This window comes from Oncorhynchus tshawytscha, linkage group LG31 (genome assembly GCF_018296145.1).
Source record: "Oncorhynchus tshawytscha isolate Ot180627B linkage group LG31, Otsh_v2.0, whole genome shotgun sequence".
Classification (NCBI taxonomy): Eukaryota; Metazoa; Chordata; class Actinopteri; order Salmoniformes; family Salmonidae; genus Oncorhynchus; species Oncorhynchus tshawytscha.
Genome location: NC_056459.1, coordinates 28,679,229 through 28,702,985, shown reverse-complemented (window position 1 = coordinate 28,702,985; position 23,757 = coordinate 28,679,229). Strand labels below are relative to the sequence as shown.

The window sequence follows — 23,757 nt, the reverse complement described above, 5'->3', positions numbered from 1 at the left end:
ATCTGTGGCCTTGTGTTGTGTGACAAAACTGCACATTTTAAAGTGGCCTTTTATTGTCCCCAGCACAAAGTGCACCTTTGTAATGATCATGCAGTTTAATCAGCTTCTTGATATTCTTGCTATGCGGCATATGTAAGGTGGATGGATTATGTTGGCAAAGGAGAAATGCTCACTAACAGGGATGTAAACAAATTTGTGCACAAAATTTGAGAGAAATAAGCTTTTTGTGTGTATGGAAAATTTCTGAAATCTTTTATTTCAGCTCATGAAACATGGACCAACACTTTACATGTTGCGTTTATATTTTTGTTCAGTGTAGTTAAAGCATTTCATCCTAACTAAACTCAACAACTGACTTCAACCTGACTTTAGATAGGAGGAGGATGAAGCATCTATTTTCATCACAGGGTATCGCATTAATAAAATACAAATAAAATCACCTCCTCCTCCAAGTGAAGGAGGAGCGGGGAAAAAGTAAGTGATGACGAAGAGGCAGCCAGCAACGATAATCAAACATCCAGCATTGAGTAAGCTTGCACATGGTGTTTCAGTCTCATTGAAAGAAGTTCTCAAGGTAAGGCTTTATATCTAAGTATTTTGAGAGAAAATTAGATTTTTGCTTCTTACCTACATTTTTATTCACTTTCAGATGTTTGACTACTCAGTTGTTTAGCTCAACTTGCTAGCTAGCGAAACGTTTCTGGGTTGAACTGCCACGCACATGCGGCAGTTCAGCATCATCAGCATGTGTCGTGGTTGGACAGGGTCCAAACGTGGTTCGTTTCATCTAACTAGCTACTATCTGGTACTTTATGGTATTTACTCGAACTACCTGGAAAATATTTATCATTTGTACGTTTTTGAGAGTTCTCTAGCTGCAAGTATTATTACATTTAGATAGCTACCGAAAAAAACGATAGCGTTGCTAGCTTTAGCTACTATAACTAGCTAGCTAACTTTTGCCGTGACTACTAACGTTAGCAAAACAATACAGTTTACAGTAAATTATTTAGCTAGTTTCAGCTCAACGGACTGGAGTCTGTGTGGCTAAATAAAGCATCAAACAAAACAAAAAACGGCTGGCTAAGTTATGCTTGTCAATTTTTGCGCATGCCAGTTTGTGCGACTCTGTCCACGTTTTGCTGCTTGACTGCCTAGTATGGTACTTTGGGGACGTGGGCGAAATGTTTTGCACTTTGGACCGATGTGGGCAAAAAAAACAAAGTATATTCGTTTCCCTTGAAACGTAGGTTTTGCTTATAGGCAGCCGATAGTTCCGATCCATCCACATGGCTTGATTGGCGGACTAAAATCCACTCCATGGCGAGTTTAGTCCACTAAGGCTTGATGTGCATTTCCGACTAATGCACTCGTGTCACCCGTGGATCGGCTCGTACATAAAGTGTCCTCCATTCAGACTGCAAAGGCCATTTTCCTCCATAACTAAATATAATTGTGTGGAAAATATGCGTCATTTTAAATAATGAAACACAATTTTCCACCACCGTTGTCGTACTTTCGGACAATTTAGGATGTTACACACCGCGTTAAGACATGGAGGGTCCCAACATCCAAAATTGTCACAAAAAAATACGCGAGCGGTGGTGGAGAATTGTTGCATAAAGAATGTAACCTGCGCACGTTTTCCCAGTTTATCTATCCAGAACATATGGTCAGTGATATCTGACTTTCAAGCAAGTAAAATTACTTCATGTGATCATGCTGTACTACACAATTAATTGGTATCCTATATACAGCTTGAAACTAATGCTACCCCCTCAAAAAATCGTGTTACTGTTTCTTAGAAGCCAGAATGTTTAAATGCATTACCTTTAAACTTACTCTACCTGTTGTCCTTGTGGAAAACCTGGTCTCAGAGCAGTTCCTATTATTCTGTACCAGGGTTTCCTTTATAAACATGTGGCACTGGACATTTTGACTGGCAGCATTTTAATTGATCTGACATTGGAGAAATGTACCGGACCCATATGCATCAGTGAAGTCTCCTCAGAAGAGGACGGGGAGGACCATCCTCAGTGAATTTCGTTTAAAAAAATTGTGAAACATTTCAAAGTTAGCTTTTAAAAAAAAATTAAAACTACTACAGATTAATGTCACCAAATACTTGATTAAAACACACAATTTTGCAATGTTCTACAGTAGCCTCCGCAGCAGTCTGTAGGGAAGCACCATGTGTAGCCGGAAGACAGCTAGTTTCTGTCCTCCTGTATTTGGCATTTGCAGTACGTGCTGCCTTTCCTTCCGACTGTAGGCAATGCACAATTATTATTTTTTTAAGGCTAGGGGAAGCTAATGATCCTCTGTGACCAAATCATGTTTTAATTAAATGCTGCTAGTCAAATGTCCAGTGCCACATTTTCATAAAGGAAACCCTGGTACAGAATAATACGAACTGCTTGATGCGTCAGTGCAAGATGCGTCACTACAGTTGATGGTTCGAAACACGGGTGTATCGCATCCAGCCGTGATTGGGAGTCCCATAGGGTGGTGCACAATTGGCCCAGCGTCGTCCGGGTTTGGCCGGGTTAGGCCGTCATTGTAAATAATAATTTGTTCTTAACTGACTTGCCTAGTTAAATAAAATTTAAAAAAATCTGTATAGACAAAAGTAGGCTGAACTAAATTACCATAACACTCACTTCTGTCATCATGACTAGCTTTGAGAGGCTAGTCAAGGATCATGTCACCCTAGACTCACTTCAGTTTGCATACTGCCCAAACAGGTCCACAGATGACGCAATCGCCATTACACTGCACACTGCCTTATCCCATCTGTACAAAAAACAGCTCAGCATGCAACACCATTGTACTCTCCAAGCCCATCATCAAACTGGAGGCCCTGGGTCTCAACCCCGCCCTGTGCAACTGTGTCCTGGACTCTGACGGGCCGCCCCCAGAAAGTTTACCTTGTTGAGAAAGAAATGGTCCAAACAGACTCTGGGACAGTTGTGGAACGATGCATCCAAAATTCATACAACCAGTAGGCCTAGGTTACATAAAAAATAGTTATTCCCCATGCAACAGAACAGTTAGCTTAAAACATTCTTATTTTCAATGACGGCCTAGGAACGGTGGGTTAACTGCCTCGTTCAGCTGCAGAACGACAGATTTTCACCTGGTCAGTTCGGGGGATATAATCTTGCAACCTTACAATTAACTAGTCCCTGTGCACTCCACAAGGAGACTGCCTGTTACGCAAATGCAGTAAGCCAAGGTAAGTTGCTAGCTAGCGTTAAACTTATCTTATAAAAACAATCAATCATAATCGCTAGTTAACTACACATGGTTGATGATATTACTAGATATTATCTAGCGTGTCCTGCATTGCATATAATCTGACTGAGCATACAAGTATCTGACTGAGCGGTGGTAGGCAGAAGCAGGCTCGTAAACATTCATTCAAACAGCACTTTCGTGCGTTTTGCCAGCAGCTCTTCATTGTGCGTCAAGCATTGCGCTGTTTATGACTTCAAGCCTATCAACTCCCGAGATGAGGCTGGTGTAACCGATGTGAAAGCGCGCTAACTAGCTAGCCATAATAGCATTTCAAACGTCACTCACTCTGAGCCTGTGGTTGTTTCCCTTGCTCTGCATGGGTAACGCTGCTTCGAGGGTGACTGTTGTCATTGTGTTCCTGGTTCGAACCCAGGGAGGAGCGAGGAGAGGGACGGAAGCTATACTGTTACACTGGCAATACTAAAGTGCCTATAAGAACATCCAATAGTCAAAGGTTAATGAAATACAAATGGTATAGAGGGAAATAGTCCTATAATTCCTATATTAACTACAACCTAAAACTTCTTACCTGGGAATATTGAAGACTCATGTTAAAAGGAACCACCAGCTTTCATATGTTCTCATGTTCTGAGCAAGGAACTGAAACGTTAGCTTTCTTACATGGCACTTACCGGCAATAGTTCGTCTTTCAATCACCCACGTGGGTATAACCAATGAGGAGATGGCACGTGGCTCCCTGCTTCTATAAACCAATGAGGAGATGGGAGAGGCAGGATCTGTGCGTGATCTGTGTCAGAAATAGGAATGACTTCTATTTTAGCCCTTGGCAACACAGACGCTCGTTGGCACACGCAATAATTGAATAACATCGACTCCTAAATGTATTTTGCGAAACGAGCAGTGTAGTCGGGGTATAAACCTGTTGTTGCCTCGTCATTATGGGGGTATTGTGTGTAGAATATACAATTTTCATGGCATGGTTGGTTCAAAAGCTATTGATGAGAGTTTTATATTGGACTAACTTGACTTTGGTACTGAACCAAAAGTCGGGTAAACATTACTCTCATCAATTAGAGCAGCTGAAGGACAAAGTGCAAAGACAACAGGTAGAGCAAGTTTAAATATAATTTTATTAAACATTCTGGCCTAGTTTTAGGCTTTATTTACCTGTTTTAATTGTATATTAAAGCCAGATTAATTAAACTATTGCATCCCTTGCTACAAGCTGATGTTGACAGGCGAGGAAAAGCAATTCCCACATGGCCTTCCTTGTGCTGTGGCACTACTGATATATTCTTGTTGAATCAGTGAGTAGTCTATGCTAGGAGTCATTCCTAGAACCCATATGCATGCCGTAGCCTAATGTTGTACTGCCAGGCATTCTGAATACTTTTTTAATTGAAGGCAGTGTATTTCAAAGCATAAAGGCAGACCATCAGACCAGATGCTGTTGGAATCTAATAGGCATGTCTGCATGACTGGCGTCCCTCTGATTTCATATTAATGGAGATGAGAGAGAGAGAGAGGAACTAGTAAAGGAGAAGAGGAAGCCTCTTCCTGAGAGGCTGTTTGTGTTCGTAACGCCTGAGGCATTAAACACACAGGCTTTACAAACAGAGGTATTATAAAGACACACAAACGGTGGTACTGCAAACACAAATGGAGAAAGGCATTAAACACTCAGTTATTATAAATATATACACACACACAGAGGAATTACAAACGCAACATGACCATTATGTTTGTTTGATAAGGGATTTCCTTGATAAGGGTAGCCTGGTCCCATAGTTGTTTGTGCTGGAGTAGACTGCAACCATAGGAGTCCATGTGATGTCCTACAATGAATTAAGCTTCTCTGTTCTTCGCTCAAGAACAGAGCTAAACGGAGACCGACGATGTTCTGGAGCAGGTACATGTTTCCCCCCTTGCTGTTTTGGAGGCCTTGCTCGGCTGTGTAGAATGTCCTAACTTGATGACACGGTTGATAAATGCAAAGTACATTTTCAGTGAAATCGAGCTTGTCTAAACTGTGTGTTTTAGGCCAGACATTTAGGGAAAGTTCAAAGAGAACAAATGTATTTTTCCTTGGATAAAAAACAAATTAGGCTATATCCTGCAAGTGCATGTTCAAGCTATAGTGCGCCATTACTGCATTCTAATAACCATCTATCTACCTTGAAATGCCAAATGTTCCACAGTCACGTTGATATTCTAGTCGGTAAACAAACCAAACGCAGCCATGGGAAATCCTCCCATAGCAATACCAGGTATTTGAACAAAGATTAAAATAAAAATTCACGCCTTCTTCTCTTTGCTCCAGAGGTCGAGTAAAGAACAGCGACTTGAATCTCAGGCGAGTTGAGCTGGGCCTCTCCTCTACGTCATTTTATTTACACTTCAGAGAGCGGAGAAGAAGAGATTAGAATCAGTGAGGTGAGTGTTCCAATAGAATGTAGAACAAGGCTTTTGCTAAGGCACCCACTACTTTGTTCCACTGGAATGCAGAACAGGGCTTTTGCTAAGGCACCCACTACTTTGTTCCACTGGAATGCAGAACAGGGCTTTTGCTAAGGCACCCACTACTTTGTTCCACTGGAATGCAGAACAGGGCTTTTGCTAAGGCACCCACTACTTTGTTCCACTGGAATGCAGAACAGGGCTTTTGCTAAGGCACCCACTACTTTGTTCCACTGGAATGCAGAACAGGGCTTTTGCTAAGGCACCCACTACTTTGTTCCACTAGCCAGGCACAATGCCTGTTAGTGGGAAAACAGACCGTGCTGTAGCGTTCACCAGCACTACTCCACTGTAACTGCTGGTTCTAAGGTCTAAAGAAAAGACAGATATGCCAAAGCTGGTCTGGTCTTTTTTATATTCAGAACCACATTCCTATAAAGCTTTGAGGATCTAATTTTAAATACTGTTGAAGTTAATATGGCTACAGGTTCATCTGCCTCACCTAAAAGCCCATTCTGGTGGGAAGCTGCTATAGACCACCAGGTGTTAACAGTCAGTATCTGGATAACATGTGACATGATATCACATACGTTATCAAGCATCAGGCTGCTCACTCAAGAGCTTCAAACTAAGTAGTGCCTGCATCCTGGTTCAGGTTCAGTCAACCTACTTGTACCAGGGTATTTACAAACAGCACAGGAATGAAATCCTCATGTTTTGAACACGTCTTTAGTATTGCTTCAGAAATTAACTTGGTATTGTAGCCATATCTAGGAAAACCAAAGTTCCAAAGGCTGGGCCTAATATAGTGCATAAGAGGCCATACAATACATTTAGTAGTGATTCCCATGTTGATGCAAATAATATTTGTTAGTATGTATGGGGCGGTAGGGTAGCCTAGTGGTTAGAGCGTTGGACTAGTAACCGGAAGGTTGCAAGTTCAAACCCCTGAGCTGACAAGGTACAAATCTGTTGTTCTGACGCTAAAGGTCTGGCTGCAAGACTGATGGGCAAAAGTACTGCAAATTGAGAAGTCATGTGACTAAACTGAATTAAAAATAAGAAATTACACTGAAACAAATAAATTATATTGAAACGCTTTGATGCGTTACATTTTACAATTACATTTTGGGCAAAAAAGAAAACTCCATTCACTGATGGCTCGTTCACCACAAAACCCACTGATATTGCCAACTACTTTAATATTTTTTTTTATTTGGCAAGATTAGCGAACTTGGGCATGACATGCCAGCAACAAACGCTGACACTACACATCCAAGTATATCTGACTAAATTATGAAGGACAATCAAGCCACTGGGGTCTGACAACTTGGATGGAAAGTTACTGAGGATAATGGCGAACGATATTGCCACTCCTATTTGCCATATCTTCAATTTTAAGCCTACTAGAAAGTGTGTGCCTCAGGCCTGGAGGGAAGCAAACCTTATTCCCCTACCTAAGAATAGTAAAGCCCCTTTACTGGCTCAAATAGCGGAGCAATCAGCCTGTTACCAACCCTGAGTAGACTTAGGGGAAAAATGGTGTTTGACCAGATACAATGCTATTTTATAGTAAACAAATTGACCACAGACCTTCAGCACATTTATAGGGAAGGACATTCAACAAGCACAGCACTTACACAATTGACTGTAGGACCTGCCAATTGACTGATTGGCAGGTCCTACAGGCTCCCTGAGTGAAATTTATGAAAACGATTGTGTATGGGGGCTGTTTTGTTGGACTCCAGTGCGGCGTTTGACATTATCTATCATAGTCTGCTGCTGGAAACTTGTTCTGGCTTTATATTGTGGATAAAGAGTTACCTGTCTAACAGAACATAGAGGGTGTTCTTTAATGGAAGCCTCTCCAATGTAATCCAGGTAGAATCAGGAATTCCCCAGGGTAGCTGTCTAGGCCCCTTACTTTTATCTATCTTTACTAATGACATGCCACTGGCCTTGAGTAAAGTCAGTGTGTCTATGTATGCGGTTGACACAACACCACATTACATGTCAGCTACTACAGCGAGTGAAATGACTGCAACACTTAAGAGCTGCAGTTAGTTTCAGAATGGGTGGCAAGGAATACATTTGTCCTAAATATTAAAAAATAAATAAAAGCATTGTATTTGGGACAATTCACTAAACCCTATACCTCACCTAAATCCTTGTAATAAATAATGTGGAAATTGAGCAAGTTGAGGTGACTAAACTACTTGGAGTAACCCTGGATTGTTAACGGTCATGGTCAAAATCCTATTGATACAACGGTAGCTAAGTTGTGGACAAGTCTGTCCATAATAAAGCTTTACTCTACCTTCTTAACAACACTATCAACAAGGCAGGTCCTACAGGCCCTAGTTTTGTCACACCTGGACTACTGTTCAGACATGTGGTCAGGTGCAACAACGAGCAGAACACTAATAATATGCATGTCAATCTCTCCAGACTCAAAGTGGAGGAGAGATTGACTTCATCACTAGTTGTGTTTGTGAGAGGTATTGTTGAATGTTGAATGCACAGAGTTAGTCTGTTTATGAACTCTTGGCACATCGCTCAGACACGCATGCATGCCACGCCCCACAAGACCTGCCACCAGAGATCTCTTCATAGTCCCCAGGTCCAGAACAGACTACGGGAGGAGCACAGTACTACGTAGTCATGACTACATGCAACTCTATTCCACATCAAGTAGCTCATGCAAGCAGTAGAATTAGATTAAATATGCACCGTACAGCAGGGACTGTGACACAACACAAACTGGCACAGACCGACGCATACAAACACACTATATAATACGCACTCTACACACACGTACACGTGGATTTTGTTGTCGTAGAGTCCTGAGGTCACACACTTAATGTGTTGTGAACGTATTGTAATATCTTAAATTGTATAACTGCCTGAATTTAGCTGGACCCCAGGAAAAGTAGCTGCTACCTTGGCTAATGGGGATCCATAATGCATACAAATACCCAGAAATGCATAATGATTGAACTCCTCCTCCTCTGCTGCTTGTGGTGCATACCGACTGTAGACTTCATACATGTTATCTGTAGAGTTGCAAAGGGTCGGACATTTTCCATGGGAAGTTTAAACCCGGAGATGTTGCTTAAATTCTTCAAAAAAGTTAACTTTTTTTTGTGGGATACACATAAGCCAATTCTAGGCCTTTTGGCATATTTTGGTTAAACTATCCCCAATTCAATGGAATTGCAACCCTCTGCATGCACAGTGCACTCTTCCATCACATGTGCAGCTGATTCTCAAGATCTTGCCCACTAAATGAGATGCTATTGAGCCCACACTACTACACTGTCTGAGCCAAGGACTACATGCTTTCTGGTAAGTTACTGGGTGGGGTGAATATATTTTATGACATACGTTATGTTTTTTGTTAACTAGTAAATGGTATCCTACCACAGTGGGTTTAAATAATTTTAACTTGTTAACAAGTTATGCTAGTTTGTTTTTGCTGCCATGTCACCTGTTTCCATACATGTTGCATTTTAAAACATTTCTTAGAAAGATGTTTAATCTAATTGCTTAACTATTTACAGTTGAAGTCGGAGGTTAACATACAATTTAGCCAAATATATTTAAACCCAGTTTTTCAAAATTCCTGACATTTAATCCTAGTTAAAATTCCCTGTCTTAGGTCAGTTAGGATCACCACTTTATTTTAAGAATGTGAAATGTCAGAATAATAGTAGAGTGATGTATTTTCAACTGTCAACTGCGTTTATTTTCATCAAATTTAACATGCATACAAATATTTGTCGAACATAACAATATTCAACAACCTGAGACAAACTGAACAGGTTCCACAGACATTTGACTAACATAAATTGAATGTGTCCCTGAACAAAATCAAAAGTAACAGTCAGTATCTGGTGTGGCCACCAGCTGCATTAAGTACTGCAGTACATCTCTTCCTCATGGACTGCACCAGATTTGCCAGTTCTTGCTGTGAGATGTTACCCCACTCTTCCACCAAGGCACCTGCAAGTTCCCAGACATTTCTGGGGGGAATGGCCCTAGCCCTCACCCTCCGATCCAACAGGTCCCAGACGTGCTCAATGGGAATTAGATCTGGGCTCTTCACTGGCCATGGCAGAACACTGATATTCCTGTCTTGCAGGAAATCACGCACAGAACGAGCAGTATGGCTGGTGGCATTGTCATACTGTAGGGTCATGTCAGGCTGAGCCTGCAGGAAGGGTACCACATGAGGGAGGAGGATGTCTTCCCTGTAACACACAGCGTTGCGATTTCCTGCAATGACAACAAGCTCAGTCCGATGATGCTGTGACACACCTCCCCAGACCATGACGGACCCTCCACCTCCAAATCGATCCCGCTCCAGAGTACAGGCCTCGGTGTAACGCTCATTTCTTCGGTGATAAATGCGAATCCGACCATCACCGCGAGACAAAACTGTGACTCGTCAGTGATGAGCACTTGTCAGTCTGGTCCTGCGACGGTGGGTTTCTTCCCATAGGTGACGTTGTTGCCGGTGATGTCTGGTGAGGACCTGCCTTACAACAAGCCATCAGTCCAGCCTCTGTCAGCAATAGGCTGAGAGTCTGAGCACTGATCGGGGGGATTGTGCGTTCCTGGTGTAACTCGGGAAGTTCTTGCCATCCTGTCCCATAGGTGTGATGTTCGGATGTACCGATGCTGTGCTGGTGTTACACGTGGTCTGCCACTGCGAGGACGATCAGCTGTCCGTCCTGTCCCCCTGTAGCGCTGTCTTAGGCGTCTCACAGTACGGACATTGCAATTTATTCCCCTGGCCACATCTGCAGTCCTCATGCCTAAGGCACGTTCACGCAGATGAGCAGGGACCTTGGGTATCTTTCTTTTGGTGTTTTTCAGAGTCAGTAGAAAGTCCTCTTTGGTGTCCTAAGTTTTCATAACTGACCTTAATTGCCTACTGTACGCTGTTACTGTCTTAACGACCGTTCCACAGGTGCATGTTCATTAATTATGGTTCATTGAACAAGCATGGGAAACAGTGATTAAACCCTTTACAATGAAGATCTGTGAAGTTATTTGGATTTTTACAAGTTGTCTTTGAAAGACAGGGTCCTGAATAGGGGATGTTTTTTTTTTGCTGAGTTTTTATCCAATGCAAAAAACATCTACATTTTAAATTGTATTAATTTGCATATATTTCCGTTAATTCCCACAAAGTTTCCACCTCTGAATATACCCCCAAAATATGCACCCCTAGTTATCTGAGATATCTACTGCAGCCCTCATCCTCCACATACAACACCCGTTCTGCCAGTCACATTCTGGTAAAGGTCCCCAAAGCACACACATCCCTGGGTCGCTCATCTTTTCAGTTCGCTGCAGCTAGCGACTGGAACGAGCTGCAACAAACACTCTTACTGACGGTTGTGGCTGCTTTGCGTGATGTATAGTTGTCTCTACCTTCTTGCCTTTGTGCTGTTGTCTGTGCCCAATGTTTGTAACATGTTTTGTGCTGCTAGTGTGTTGTTGCTACCATGTTGTGTTGCTGTGTTGTCTTAGGTCTCTCTTTATGTAGCGTTGTCTCTCTTGTCGTGATGTATGTTTTTGAATCCCCGTCCCCAGGAGGCCTTTTTGTAGGCCGTCATTGTAAATAAGAATTTGTTGATAGCTGACTTGCCTAGTTAAATGAAATAGTTATCACCTACATAGGTTTAGCTAGGTATTCCAGTGTCTCCCTCAAATGCTGCAGTTTACTTACCTAATACAATCAGTTGTTGCCTGACGCATAACAGTTTCGCATTGCTTTTTATATTGTCTTGCCTCCTGCGCTAACATTTTACTGTCTTAATTTCCCTACAGCCTTGTTGTGTCCAGCTGATTTTAAAGACAACATGATGACCATCCGTTGAGAGCGATAGACATCGTGGCCTTGCTTGGTGACGTGCTGCTCCCTCTGTCCTTGTCCCTGTCTCCAGCCCTGCCTCCACCCAAACCGAACCATCACCATGGGGATTAAGAAAGACGCCGACACCTTGTCGACTGGCTCCATGCGTTTGAAGCAGGAGATCTCCCTGCTCCACGGGGTCTGTCTCATCGTGGGCAACATGATCGGCTCGGGCATCTTCGTGTCTCCCAAAGGGGTTCTCCTCTACACCGGCTCCTTCGGCCTGTCTCTCGTGGTGTGGGCCATCGGCGGGGTCTTCTCCGTGTTCGGGGCTCTGTGCTACGCCGAGCTGGGAACCACCATCCACAAGTCTGGGGCCAGTTACGCATATATCCTGGAGTCCTTTGGAGGCTTTCTGGCTTTTATTAGGTCAGGTTCCCCCTTATTCCACTTTTTATATTTTTATATAGGTTTCTCTCATTGAGATAATCTATTACATAGAAAGTGATTTGAGCAACTATAAGTTCTATACAAATCCTTGTTTATGCTCCAATTTGAATTAGTTCTTGTTTTTAATTACCAGGCTGTGGACGTCCCTGATGATCGTGGAGCCAGCCTGCCAGGCTGTCATAGCCCTCACCTTCTCTAACTACCTGGTGCAGCCCTTCTACCCCACCTGCACAGCCCCTTACGATGCTGTGAGACTCATAGCAGCAGCCATCATCGGTAAGATGAGCTGAGCTCACTACTTTTCTTCCCTCTGCCTGTTTTGAAATACGGAGATACTACCTGAACTTGTCCAATAAGAACACAGATTTACATTCGCTGTTGCAAAATGTTTTTCTACTTCGTGCTACTGAACTCAACCCAGAGGTTTGATATCACTACTCTGTTTATTTTGATGTCTCTCCTCCTAAGGCTTACATGCCTTGCAGGTGCCCCTGTGAAGTGCACCTGTGTGTTTACTTAGTAGTTGCTTTCATATCCTGCGTCATCTCTATGTTTGAAAGGGGGATATAAATGTGCGTGTGTTTGTGTTCAGTTGGAGCCCCTCAAGGTCCGATATGAGTTTGTCTGACAAACATGGAGAAAGCTCAGAGAAGGTATTCTGTTGAGTCAGACAGATGGAACAGAACAAACTAAAGCAGCCTGACGTTTAGTTGAATCCCCTCAGGAATTCGGCCATATTGTCCGTTCTCTTTCTCTCTATGGGCACCGGGAGACATTCACATTCAAACGCTTTCCTACCTTCATCAATGATGTGTGAGTAAAAGAGAAGTGATTCTCTGGTTAGTGTAAGAGGCTGAGGTCTATGCTGAGGCAACCTGACATCCTATTATAGTGAACGGAAAACCTACTTTTATGTATTTATCCTTGGTGTTTTAGGGAAATATAGTTGCTATACTAAAGGTTAGATTTAGTTTTGGTGATTTTGAGTGTATATTGTAATGGTATATGCTAGGCATTGGTGACAGGTTTCAGAGAAGGCCCGGGTATAACAGTACCCTATATGTCAAAGAATCCATGTTGCCAAAACACAGGACTTGGTACATAAATGCCACAGGCCATAACAACAGCAGGATCATCTTGTCATGGAAGCATTTGGTTGTCGTGTGAAACCACTGTAGAAATTCTCCCTGAAGCATAAAAACGCTGACCAGCGACATTAGGTCCTTGTTCAAACCCTTGATTAATTTTCAATGTAACTATTCACACACAACTGGTAATCTCTTGATCATAGTACACTGTAGGCCACAGGAGGCTGCTGAGGGGAGAACGGCACAAATGGAATGGTATCAAACACCTGGAAACCATAACGTATTTCATACCATTCCACCTATTACCACCAGACCGTCCTCCCCAATTAAGGTACCACCAACCTCCTGTGCTGTAAGCCGTCTTAACATGAGTAAAATATGTGTCGTAAGAACAGCCTCTCTCCACATCGAATTTGCAAATGTTCTCTTTACACTATCCTTCCATTAACCTTGGATGTGGTGTGGCCAAGGCCACATTCCTGCTTCGCGTGTGCATGCATGCAGCTATTATCATAGAACAGGGGTATTCAACTCTGACCCTACGGGGTCCGGAGCCTGCTGCTTTTCTGGTCTACCTTATGATAATTAATTACCCACACCTGGTGTCCCAGGTCTAAATCAGTCCCTGATTTTAGTGGGAAACAATGAAGTTTAAGTTTTGAGAAACCCTAGACCAACAAAATAAGGATAGCTATTCAAAACTTGAAAATACAGTAAGAGGCTTCAGGCTTATTTTTCTTTCTGGCATGACCATGCAAACCCATACACCTCTCCTCTGGGACCAGGGTACATACCAGTGGAGAGGAAATGGAGTCAAATCACACTCTCTCTGCCTGCAGGTGCACACTGTCCTGCAGATGACTTTACATGATGGAGAGCAGCCTGTCCTCCTGGACTGTAATGTTATCAACTCTCTCTGTAGTGGTGGATAGAGATGGGTTTATCAGACACTCTATCTGGAATCATTCCTAAGCCATTAGCCTTATCAGACTTGTACTCTGCTTTATTGGTAGCATTTCTAGTTCCACTATCAAGGCCGACTTTATCAGGTCTGAATCTCTATCCATTTCTAGTTCCACTAGCTTGGTGAGTCCGCAAGTTGTTGTACTCATGGCTAACTGATTTTTAACCAGGATTGCCAAGGTCAATTTCAGGTCTTCTCTATACCGGAGGACTCCGCTGTGGAACACACACTGATCTCTCCTCCTCCTAGGTCTCCTGACGTGTGTGAACTGTATGAAGGTGAAATGGGGGGCCATCCTCCAGGTGGTCTCTACAGTAGCTAAGGTCCTGGCTCTCATCGTCATCATCATCGCTGGGATGGTCAAGCTAGGACAAGGTATGTTCCCTGGGGATGCACCAATGTAACCATGATAATGTCCTGATGCATTGTCAAGATGGAGCTTTACTTGCTAATCGGCTATGTGGGTTGTGCCATATTGCTAATCGGTCATATGGGTGTGGGTGTGCCATATTGACAACCGGTCGTGTGGGTGTGCCATATTGCCAACCGGTCATATGGGTGTGGGTGTGCCATATTGCCAACCGGTCATATGGGTGGGTGTGCCATTATTGACAACTGGTCATATGGGTGTGGGTGTGCCATTATTGACAACGGTCTGTGGGTGTGCCATTATTGACAACCGGTCATATGGGATGGGTGTGCCATTATTGACAACCGGTCATGTGGGTGTGGGTGTGCCATTATTGACAACTCGGTCATGTGGGTGTGCCATTATTGACAACCGGTCATGTGGGTGTGCCATTATTGACAACCGGTCATGTGGGTGTGCCATTATTGACAACCGGTCATGTGGGTGTGCCATTATTGACAGCCGGTCATGTGGGTGTGCCATTATTGACAACGGTCATGTGGGTGTGCCATTATTGACAGCCGGTCATGTGGGTGTGCCATTATTGACAACCGGTCATGTGGGTGTGCCATTATTGACAACCGGTCTGGGTGTGCCATTATTGACAACCGGTCATGTGGGTGTGCCATTATTGACAACCGGTCATGTGGGTGTGCCATTATTGACAACCGGTCATGTGGGTGTGCCATTATTGGCTAACCGGTCATGTGGGTGTGCCATTATTGACAACCGGTCATGTGGGTGTGCCATTATTGACAACCGGTCATGTGGGTGTGCCATTATTGACAACCGGTCATGTGGGTGTGCCATTATTGACAACCGGTCATGTGGGTGTGCCATTATTGACAACGGTCATGTGGGTGTGCCATTATTGACAACCGGTCCTGGGTGTGCCATTATTGACAACCGGTCATGTGGGTGTGCCATTATTGACAACCGGTCATGGGTGTGCCATTATTGACAACCGGTCATGTGGGTGTGCCATTATTGACAACCGGTCCTGGGTGTGCCATTATTGACAACCGGTCATGGGGTGTGCCATTATTGACAAGGTCATGTGGGTGTGCCATTATTGACAACCGGTCATGTGGGTGTGCCATTATTGACAACCGGTCATGTGGGTGTGCCATTATTGACAACCGGTCATGTGGGTGTGCCATTATTGACAACCGGTCATGTGGGTGTGCCATTATTGACAACCGGTCATGTGGGTGTGGGTGTGCCATTATTGACAACCGGTCATATGGGTGTGGGTGTGCCATATTGACAACCGGTCATGTGGGTGTGGGTGTGCCATTATTGACAACTGGTCATATGGGTGTGGGTGTGCCATTATTGACAACCGGTCATGTGGGTGTGCCATTATTGACAACCGGTCATATGGGTGTGGGTGTGCCATTATTGACAACCGGTCATGTGGGTGTGCCATTATTGACAACCGGTCATATGGGTGTGCCATTATTGACAACCGGTCATGTGGGTGTGCCATTATTGGGTCATGTGGGTGTGCCATTATTGACAACCGGTCATATGGGTGTGGGTGTGCCATTATTGACAACCGGTCATATGGGTGTGGGTGTGCCATTATTGACAACCGGTCATATGGGTGTGGGTGTGCCATTATTGACAACCGGTCATATGGGTGTGCCATTATTGACAACCGGTCATATGGGTGTGCCATTATTGACAACCGGTCATATGGTAAAGAGAATAGTACCACTGGAAAAAAGCTAGGCTATATAGCCCAATTCTATTTAAGTGATAATGCCCGAGAAGCTGGTGTTTGGAGGATATATATTCAAATAATGATTGACATATTTTCATAAAAAATGTTGTTTTGATGAATTTATTAATTCTATTTCATCCTCCCATAAGACATAGTCCCGACACATCTAGGGTTGCTGACCAAGCCGGCTGGTCGTTCGTTCTATTGGTTCGGTTGCCAGTTGTCTTTTTGTTTCTCTGGCCGCGACCCAGTTGTTCGTCCCACATGTTCCATGGCAACATTCTTATCTCTTGCTAACTAGCCAACTATGGCTAACTTATTCACATCAAACAGTGCAGACAGAAAAACAGTAGCTGCATTTTGTTTACGCTCTTTTCTAATGACATTTTATCTGGATACATAACAATGAGCTAATGAGGCGAGATTTCGCCTGACATGTAAAATGTGCTCTCTCGTCAGGACACTGTTGTTCAGAGGAGCTAGCCAACAACACAGCTAACTCTTAACTTCAAACTGACGCTGGAAAGACTGCGAACCAGCCGCACTTCATTTTGTTTTACCTTTTCTCAATTGACATTCCTTTGTGTATATCCATAAAATGATGCTGATTCATGATTTCGACTGGTTGAGAAATGGTGCCTGCCTCTCTCTCTCTCGTACCGCCCCCGACACGTTCATTACTATGGGACAGTTTGTGATCGAATTTGAATATTGAAACAATGTTGGAGATACAGACAGTAAGGTTTATACAAACTCTGCTGTTAAACTAAACGTTAGTCTAAAATAAAGAGAAAGTCTGGAGGGTTTTTATAGTGGACATCAAGTTTCTAACTTCCCTACCTGGGCTGATGAGACAGTGGATTGTACAGTCAGATGGAACAGAGTAAGTAGGCATTTTAACGTCATAGATTGGTGGAAACTTGTGGAATAGACACTGGTTAAAAGCTCATTCCAGCCTATCAGGATTCTATATATATATACACACACACACACACACACAACTCATTAAACAACAGTATACCCAATTAATGACTATAATTCACTATTACCCCCTCTCCTCTGCATACTTCAGGCCAGACGCAGAACTTTGAGGATTCGTTTAAGGGTTCTAAAGTGAACCCTGGGGACATGGCTCTGGCTCTGTACGCTGCTCTCTACTCTTATTCCGGCTGGGACACACTCAACTTTATCACAGAGGAGATTAAGAACCCGGAGAGGTGAGGCAGTCCCCCCTCCCATGATGTAAAAATAAATTAAATGACACAATGGAAAATGGCCCAAGTTGTTGGCTCCACCATCCCTACACTGCAAAACCTTGTCTTCCTTGACTGATTCTGTCTGACTGTGTTGGTGGAATATAGACAAGGAGCATAAGCCCTGCCCTACCCGTCTGGTTCCTCTCAAGGTTTCTCTCCCCACAAAGTTTGTCCTTGTTGTTTTTATATAGGGTTCTAGCAATTTCTTTATCGATTCCTTCCAGGAACCTCCCGTTGGCCATAGGGATCTCAATGCCCATCGTCACGGTGATCTACATCCTGACTAACGTTGCCTACTACACCGTGATGAATGCTGAAACCGTGCTGGCCAGTGAGGCTGTGGCTGTGGTGAGTTTGAGGTTATGGATGAGTTGGCAACTGCCATGTAAAGTCAATCATGATCAAGAATTATAAAGGTTTTCTCACTTCAAAGGACTGCTTATAGATGTACACACGCACACATAATGGTTAAACCATATGCAGGTCACGAGGTAGGTCTTATTGAAAGCATCTGTTCAGTGTAGCTAATTGACCAGCTGTTGTTGTGTTCTCTGGTTCCTCTGAGGCTCTGTCTGTACCAGATGCACAACTCCCTAGTGGGGCTAGATGAGATGATAACCAGGTTCAGGAAGTAATCTAGTTGATGAGGTTGGCTTGAGCATCATTGTCCTGTGTTCATGTAATTACAGAAGGCCCTGAGTAAGGGACCTTTTCAGGAGCGTTGACAGTAGCTAGCAAAGATGGGGTCAGTTCCATTACCATTCAGGAAGTAAACTGAAAAATCCCTTTTCCTATTTTCTCCATGGAAAGACAATGAATGGACTCTGGTTGTTGTATACAAACCCCAGACGAGAACCGATGCTGTGGTCTTTCTCTTCAGACGTTTGCTGATGAGATGCTGGGCTGGGCTCGGTGGCTGATCCCCCTGTCAGTGGCCATCTCCTGTTACGGAGGACTCAACTCCTCCATCATCGCTGCCTCCAGGCTGTTCTTCGTGGGCTCCAGGGAGGGTCATTTACCCAACGTCCTCTGCATGATCCACGTCAAGCGCTACACTCCCATCCCAGCACTGCTCTTCAACGTAAGTGAATGATGACTTAAATCAGTCACGTCACACATTGATGGATGGGTAGTGTGACGTTGCATGTAGTTTTCTAATACTTCTCTCGTGTAAATCTCCTGGTTCAGGTTCTATCCTGCTAGTCTGAACGTGTATGGACCCGGGAACAACGGCTCCAAGACTACACATAATCAAACATGGCTCCTCCCTGCAAAGTCCATGGCCAATGTGTGTCCTGCAGGGCGGCATGTCTCTGATCTAGGATCAGATCGGTGACGTGTGTCTTGCAGGGCGGCATGTCTCTGATCTAGGATCAGATCGGTGACGTGTGTCCTGTAGGGCGGCATGTCTCTGATCTAGGATCAGATCGGTGACGTGTGTCCTGCAGGGCGGCATGTCTCTGATCTAGGATCAGATCGGTGACGTGTGTCCTGCAGGGCGGCATGTCTCTGATCTAGGATCAGATCGGTGACGTGTGTCCTGCAGGGCGGCATGTCTCTGATCTAGGATCAGATCGGTGACGTGTGTCTTTGCAGGGCGGCATGTCTCTGATCTAGGATCAGATCGGTGACGTGTGTCTTTGCAGGGCGGCATGTCTCTGATCTAGGATCAGATCGGTGACGTGTGTCTTTGCAGGGCGGCATGTCTCTGATCTAGGATCAGATCGGTGACGTGTGTCTTTGCAGGGCGGCATGTCTCTGATCTAGGATCAGATCGGTGACGTGTGTCTTTGCAGGGCGGCATGTCTCTGATCTAGGATCAGATCGGTGACGTGTGTCTTTGCAGGGCGGCATGTCTCTGATCTAGGATCAGATCAGGTGACGTGTGTCCTTTGCAGGGCGGCATGTCTCTGATCTAGGATCAGATCTAGGTGACGTCCTGTGTCTTTGCAGGGCGGCATGTCTCTGATCTAGGATCAGATCGGTGACGTGTGTCTTTGCAGGGCGGCATGTCTCTGATCTAGGATCAGATGACGTGTGTCCTGTGTCCTGTGTGTGTTCTGAGGGCGGCATGTCTCTGATCTAGGATCAGATGTCCTGTGTCCTGTGTGTGTTCTGTAGGGCGGCATGTCTCTGATCTAGGATCAGATCGGTGACCTGTGTCCATGTTTCTGATCTAGGATCAGATCGGTGACGTGTGTCCTGTGTCCTGTGTGTGTTCTGTAGGGCGGCATGTCTCTGATCTAGGATCAGATCGGTGACGTGTGTCCTGTGTGTGTTCTGTAGGGTGGCATGTCTCTGATCTAGGATCAGATCGTGTGTCCTGTGTGTGTTCTGTAGGGTGGCATGTCTCTGATCTAGGATCAGATGTGACGTGTGTCCTGTGTGTGTTCTGTAGGGTGGCATGTCTCTGATCTAGGATCAGATCGGTGTCCTGTGTCCTGTGTGTGTTCTGTAGGGTGGCATGTCTCTGATCTAGGATCAGATCGGTGACGTGTGTCCTGTGTGTGTTCTGTAGGGTGGCATGTCTCTGATCTAGGATCAGATCGGTGACCTGTGTCCTGTGTGTGTTCTGTAGGGTGGCATGTCTCTGATCTAGGATCAGATCGGTGACGTGTGTCCTGTGTGTGTTCTGTAGGGTGGCATGTCTCTGATCTAGGATCAGATCGGTGTCCTGTGTCCTGTGTGTTCTGTAGGGTGGCATGTCTCTGATCTAGGATCAGATCGGTGACTTGTGTCCTGTGTGTGTTCTGTAGGGTGGCATGTCTCTGATCTAGGATCAGATCGGTGACGTGTGTCCTGTGTGTGTTCTGTAGGGTGGCATGTCTCTGATCTAGGATCAGATCGGTGACGTGTGTCCTGTGTCCTGTGTGTGTTCTGTAGGGTGGCATGTCTCTGATCTAGGATCAGATCGGTGTCCTGTGTCCTGTGTGTGTTCTGTAGGGTGGCATGTCTCTGATCTAGGATCAGATCGGTGACGTGTGTCCTGTGTGTGTTCTGTAGGGTGGCATGTCTCTGATCTACCTGTGTGTGAAGGACGTGTTCCAGCTCATCAACTACTTCAGCTTTAACTACTGGCTGTTCATTGGTCTGTCCATCGCCAGCCAGATCTACCTCCGGGTCAAAGCTCCGGACATGCACCGGCCCGTCAAGGTAGGGTTTTAATACTTGTAAGGTGAAAGCAAAATGTTCCTTCTGGATGGACGATTAAGTTGTATTATATTTTAACTGTGTTAGGATATGGCTCAAATCCTTGAAATGACCTTTTCAGTTAATTTTATCAACTGCTTTGGTGAATTTGTGGAAGCATGATGGCTCCTGAGTGGCGCAGCGGTCTAAGGCACTGCATCTCAGTTCTAGAGGCGCCACTACAGACCCTGGTTCGATTCTAGACTGTATCACAACCAGCCGTGAATGGGAGTCTCATAGGGCGGCGCACAATTGGCCCAGCGTCGTCCGCGTTAGGGTTTGGCCATGGTAGGCCGTCATTATAAAATAAGAATTTGTTCTTAACTGACTTGCTTAAACAACTAAATGTATAAGTGTAGATTTCCCCTCTATCTCTTTTGTGAGCATGTTTTCTCTCTCTCCCTCTCTCTCCAGCTCTCCCTCTTCTTCCCCATAGTGTACTGTCTATGTAGTGTGTTCCTGGTGGTAGTACCTCTCTACAGTGATACCATCAACTCTCTGGTGGGTATCGGGGTGGCTCTTTCTGGAGCGCCAGTCTACTACATCTGTATCCACCTGCCCCCCTCCTCCAGACCTGCCTTCCTGGGCAGGATGCTCGGTGAGACCTCTAGCAATTCTGTACCCCTCCTATAGCCCCTCTAGCGTCACATGATCAAGGGACACTTTTCTTCTTGAAAGTCCAATGTCTAAAACTGGACTGCTGACCTGTAAAACATTGTGGGACTGTATCAACAGTGGACTATTGAAAACAATACCAAAAGATAGTTTGAGATTACAAATGTTTCAGGTTGAATTATAATGATTAGAGCTAGCGTGCTTCAACAGGAAAGATTTAATATTTAAGGGGAATAATAGGTGAAATGAGTTTAACGCCAGCATATACATGGTGGAAAGAAATGTTTCCTATCGTAGTTACCTTTTTGAATTGGCGTAATATTAGACTAGGATAACCAAATGTAGAGCTACTATGCGGTAGTTGGGGGCACTATAAAAGTTGTCACACTTTGTAGCTCTGGGGAAGCTTGGTTTTGACACCTTCCTGGTTGTATTTCCTTTACTCAGACATGATCTCCCTGAACACCCAGAAGCTGTGTCTGTGCTGTGTGGTCTCACCTGACCTAGACCTGGACAACATCCCTGAGGAGAAGCTGGAGTAAAGGCAGGAGAGACTAAGCCATAGGTGGAACATACAGCCCACCATCACAGCTACACTCCACCGCCCTCCTCCTCCACAAGGCTTATCGATGAAGCAGTTTATTCTCTTTTTTTCCTTTTTTTTTTATTTTAATTTTATTTAATTGATGTGAATTGATTTCCTATGGGACTGCACAGTGAGTGTGTTGTGTTCAGTGCTATGGTTGGCCTGAGGGAAGCCACTTTCTAGTGCTGGTGACCTGCCACATGCAAAACAGCACAATGTAGTTCACTCCTACAGGTTACACCTATGGACACTGTCAATTATGGAAGTTGAACAATTCAAAAAAAGCAAGAAATGGAGATTTCAACAGGACCTCCTACTGACCATTTAGGACCTCCTCCTGACCATTTAGAACCTCCTACTGACCAAAGATTGGGTTTGAAGTTAGTGGAGATTGAAGTGTTTGTTGCTTTGTCTAGATATTGAATGAGTTGGATATGAAAGTCATGATTTTTTATTTAAGTTGGGAGGGGTTAATCAAAGATACCTGTTCTAACCCAACTGTACTTTCCTTAGGCCAGGTGTGTGTGTGTGTGTGTGTGCTCGCAAATTGCTTATCAATGACCTGTCTTTGACAGTTTTAGGTCCGTACTCTCCTATACAAGGGTCACTGAAGAATAAAGTGACTTATGTACTGTATGGAAACTGGCATGGGTTGAGCCATTATGGAGTTGAAGTAATGTTTATTGGTGAACCGACTGAATTAGAACAAAATGGTTCTTTAGTTGTCTCTACCAAGCTACGCTATTCTCCCTGATAACTCACTCCTTCCCATGATGAGATTACTGTTTGTTGCCTTTTCCGTCCTGCCGTTTGTTTTAAAGCGTTATTTATGACCAGTTTGTCCTTGACGGACTGACGACAGTCATTTAGTTACTGTTGCCTTTAGGCCACTTTTGATCTCACTTGGATGCCATCATTCTATATGACATCACCAGTTATTCACATTGTTACTGTTACCATGGTTGTCCTATTGATGTCCAGAAAGTAACACGTAGGCCCATGGATTCTTTAGATATTTAGCCTATGCCGTTATTACGCTAAGGTAGCGCTCTAAGCAATACAGCCCGAGCGGGTGTGGTATATGGCCAATCTACCACGGCTTAGGACTGTTCATAGGCACGATGCAACGCGGCCATATACCACAAACCCCCGAGGGGCATTATTGCCAACTGGCTACCAACATAAAAATAAACTTTTTTTTGATACCCGTGGTGTACGGTCTGATATACCATCAGCATTCAGAGCTCAAACCACCCAGTTCATAGCACCTTTTTATCCTATTCCAAGGGTTGCCAACTTTTTTTAGTCTTTTTTTTAGGACTTTACTTTTTGGTGAAGGGGAAAAAGTAAAAATACTGAATCTGGAATTCATCAAATTTAGGTTTTTAATTCTTATTTGAAAATAAAATCTCTTTGGGCTTAGTAATGCTCAATTTGCAAACATCGGAGCAATACACTTAGTACACAAATCTAGTTAGCTTTCTCAGTCAGCGTTGAAGTCACCTACAGCGACATGTTAACGGCACTCGATATTCAAATTAGTACAATTTTACTGACACATTTCAAACCATAAGCCTTTCTGAAGAACCAAACTGACCGTTACTGATGCAGAAATGGACATATCCTTCATACAGTTTCCCAATGTTTTTAAAAAAAATACAAAACAAGCGTTTTTTACAATTTTAGATGGTTATCCTATTAAATCTCAGCCATAGACTTGTCATGCATGTCTCACTTTCAATTGTTTTTTCTCATCTTGTTTTAGACCTAGAAATCCTACAACATACAGTTGAAGTTGGAAGTTTACATACACCTTAGCCAAATACATTTAAACTCAGTTTTTCACAATTCCTGACATTTAATCCTAGTAAAAATTCCCTGTCTTGGCTCAGTTAG

The 23,757-nt window shown here is 44.0% G+C and overlaps 1 protein-coding gene across 4 annotated transcripts; it reads left to right on the top strand.

Moving 5' to 3' along the window:
* Positions 1–450: 450 nt before the first annotated feature.
* LOC121841484 (Y+L amino acid transporter 2-like) lies at positions 451–23,503 on the top strand. Of its 4 annotated transcripts, none has more exons than XM_042310182.1 (11): positions 458–574; positions 5,579–5,691; positions 11,670–12,007; positions 12,162–12,304; positions 14,330–14,455; positions 17,288–17,432; positions 17,696–17,819; positions 18,352–18,552; positions 20,475–20,624; positions 21,075–21,258; positions 21,723–23,503. In XM_042310182.1, exons 3-11 carry the CDS (start codon positions 11,700–11,702, stop codon positions 21,815–21,817), a joined length of 1,476 nt encoding a protein of 491 aa, XP_042166116.1. In that variant the 5' UTR covers positions 458–574; positions 5,579–5,691; positions 11,670–11,699; the 3' UTR covers positions 21,818–23,503. The 4 variants fall into 4 exon arrangements, with proteins under 4 accessions (XP_042166113.1, XP_042166116.1, XP_042166114.1 ...); XM_042310180.1 differs by having other exon boundaries at positions 11,554–12,007; XM_042310179.1 differs by lacking the exon at positions 5,579–5,691 and having other exon boundaries at positions 451–574.
* The last annotated feature ends 254 nt before the right edge of the window (positions 23,504–23,757 follow it).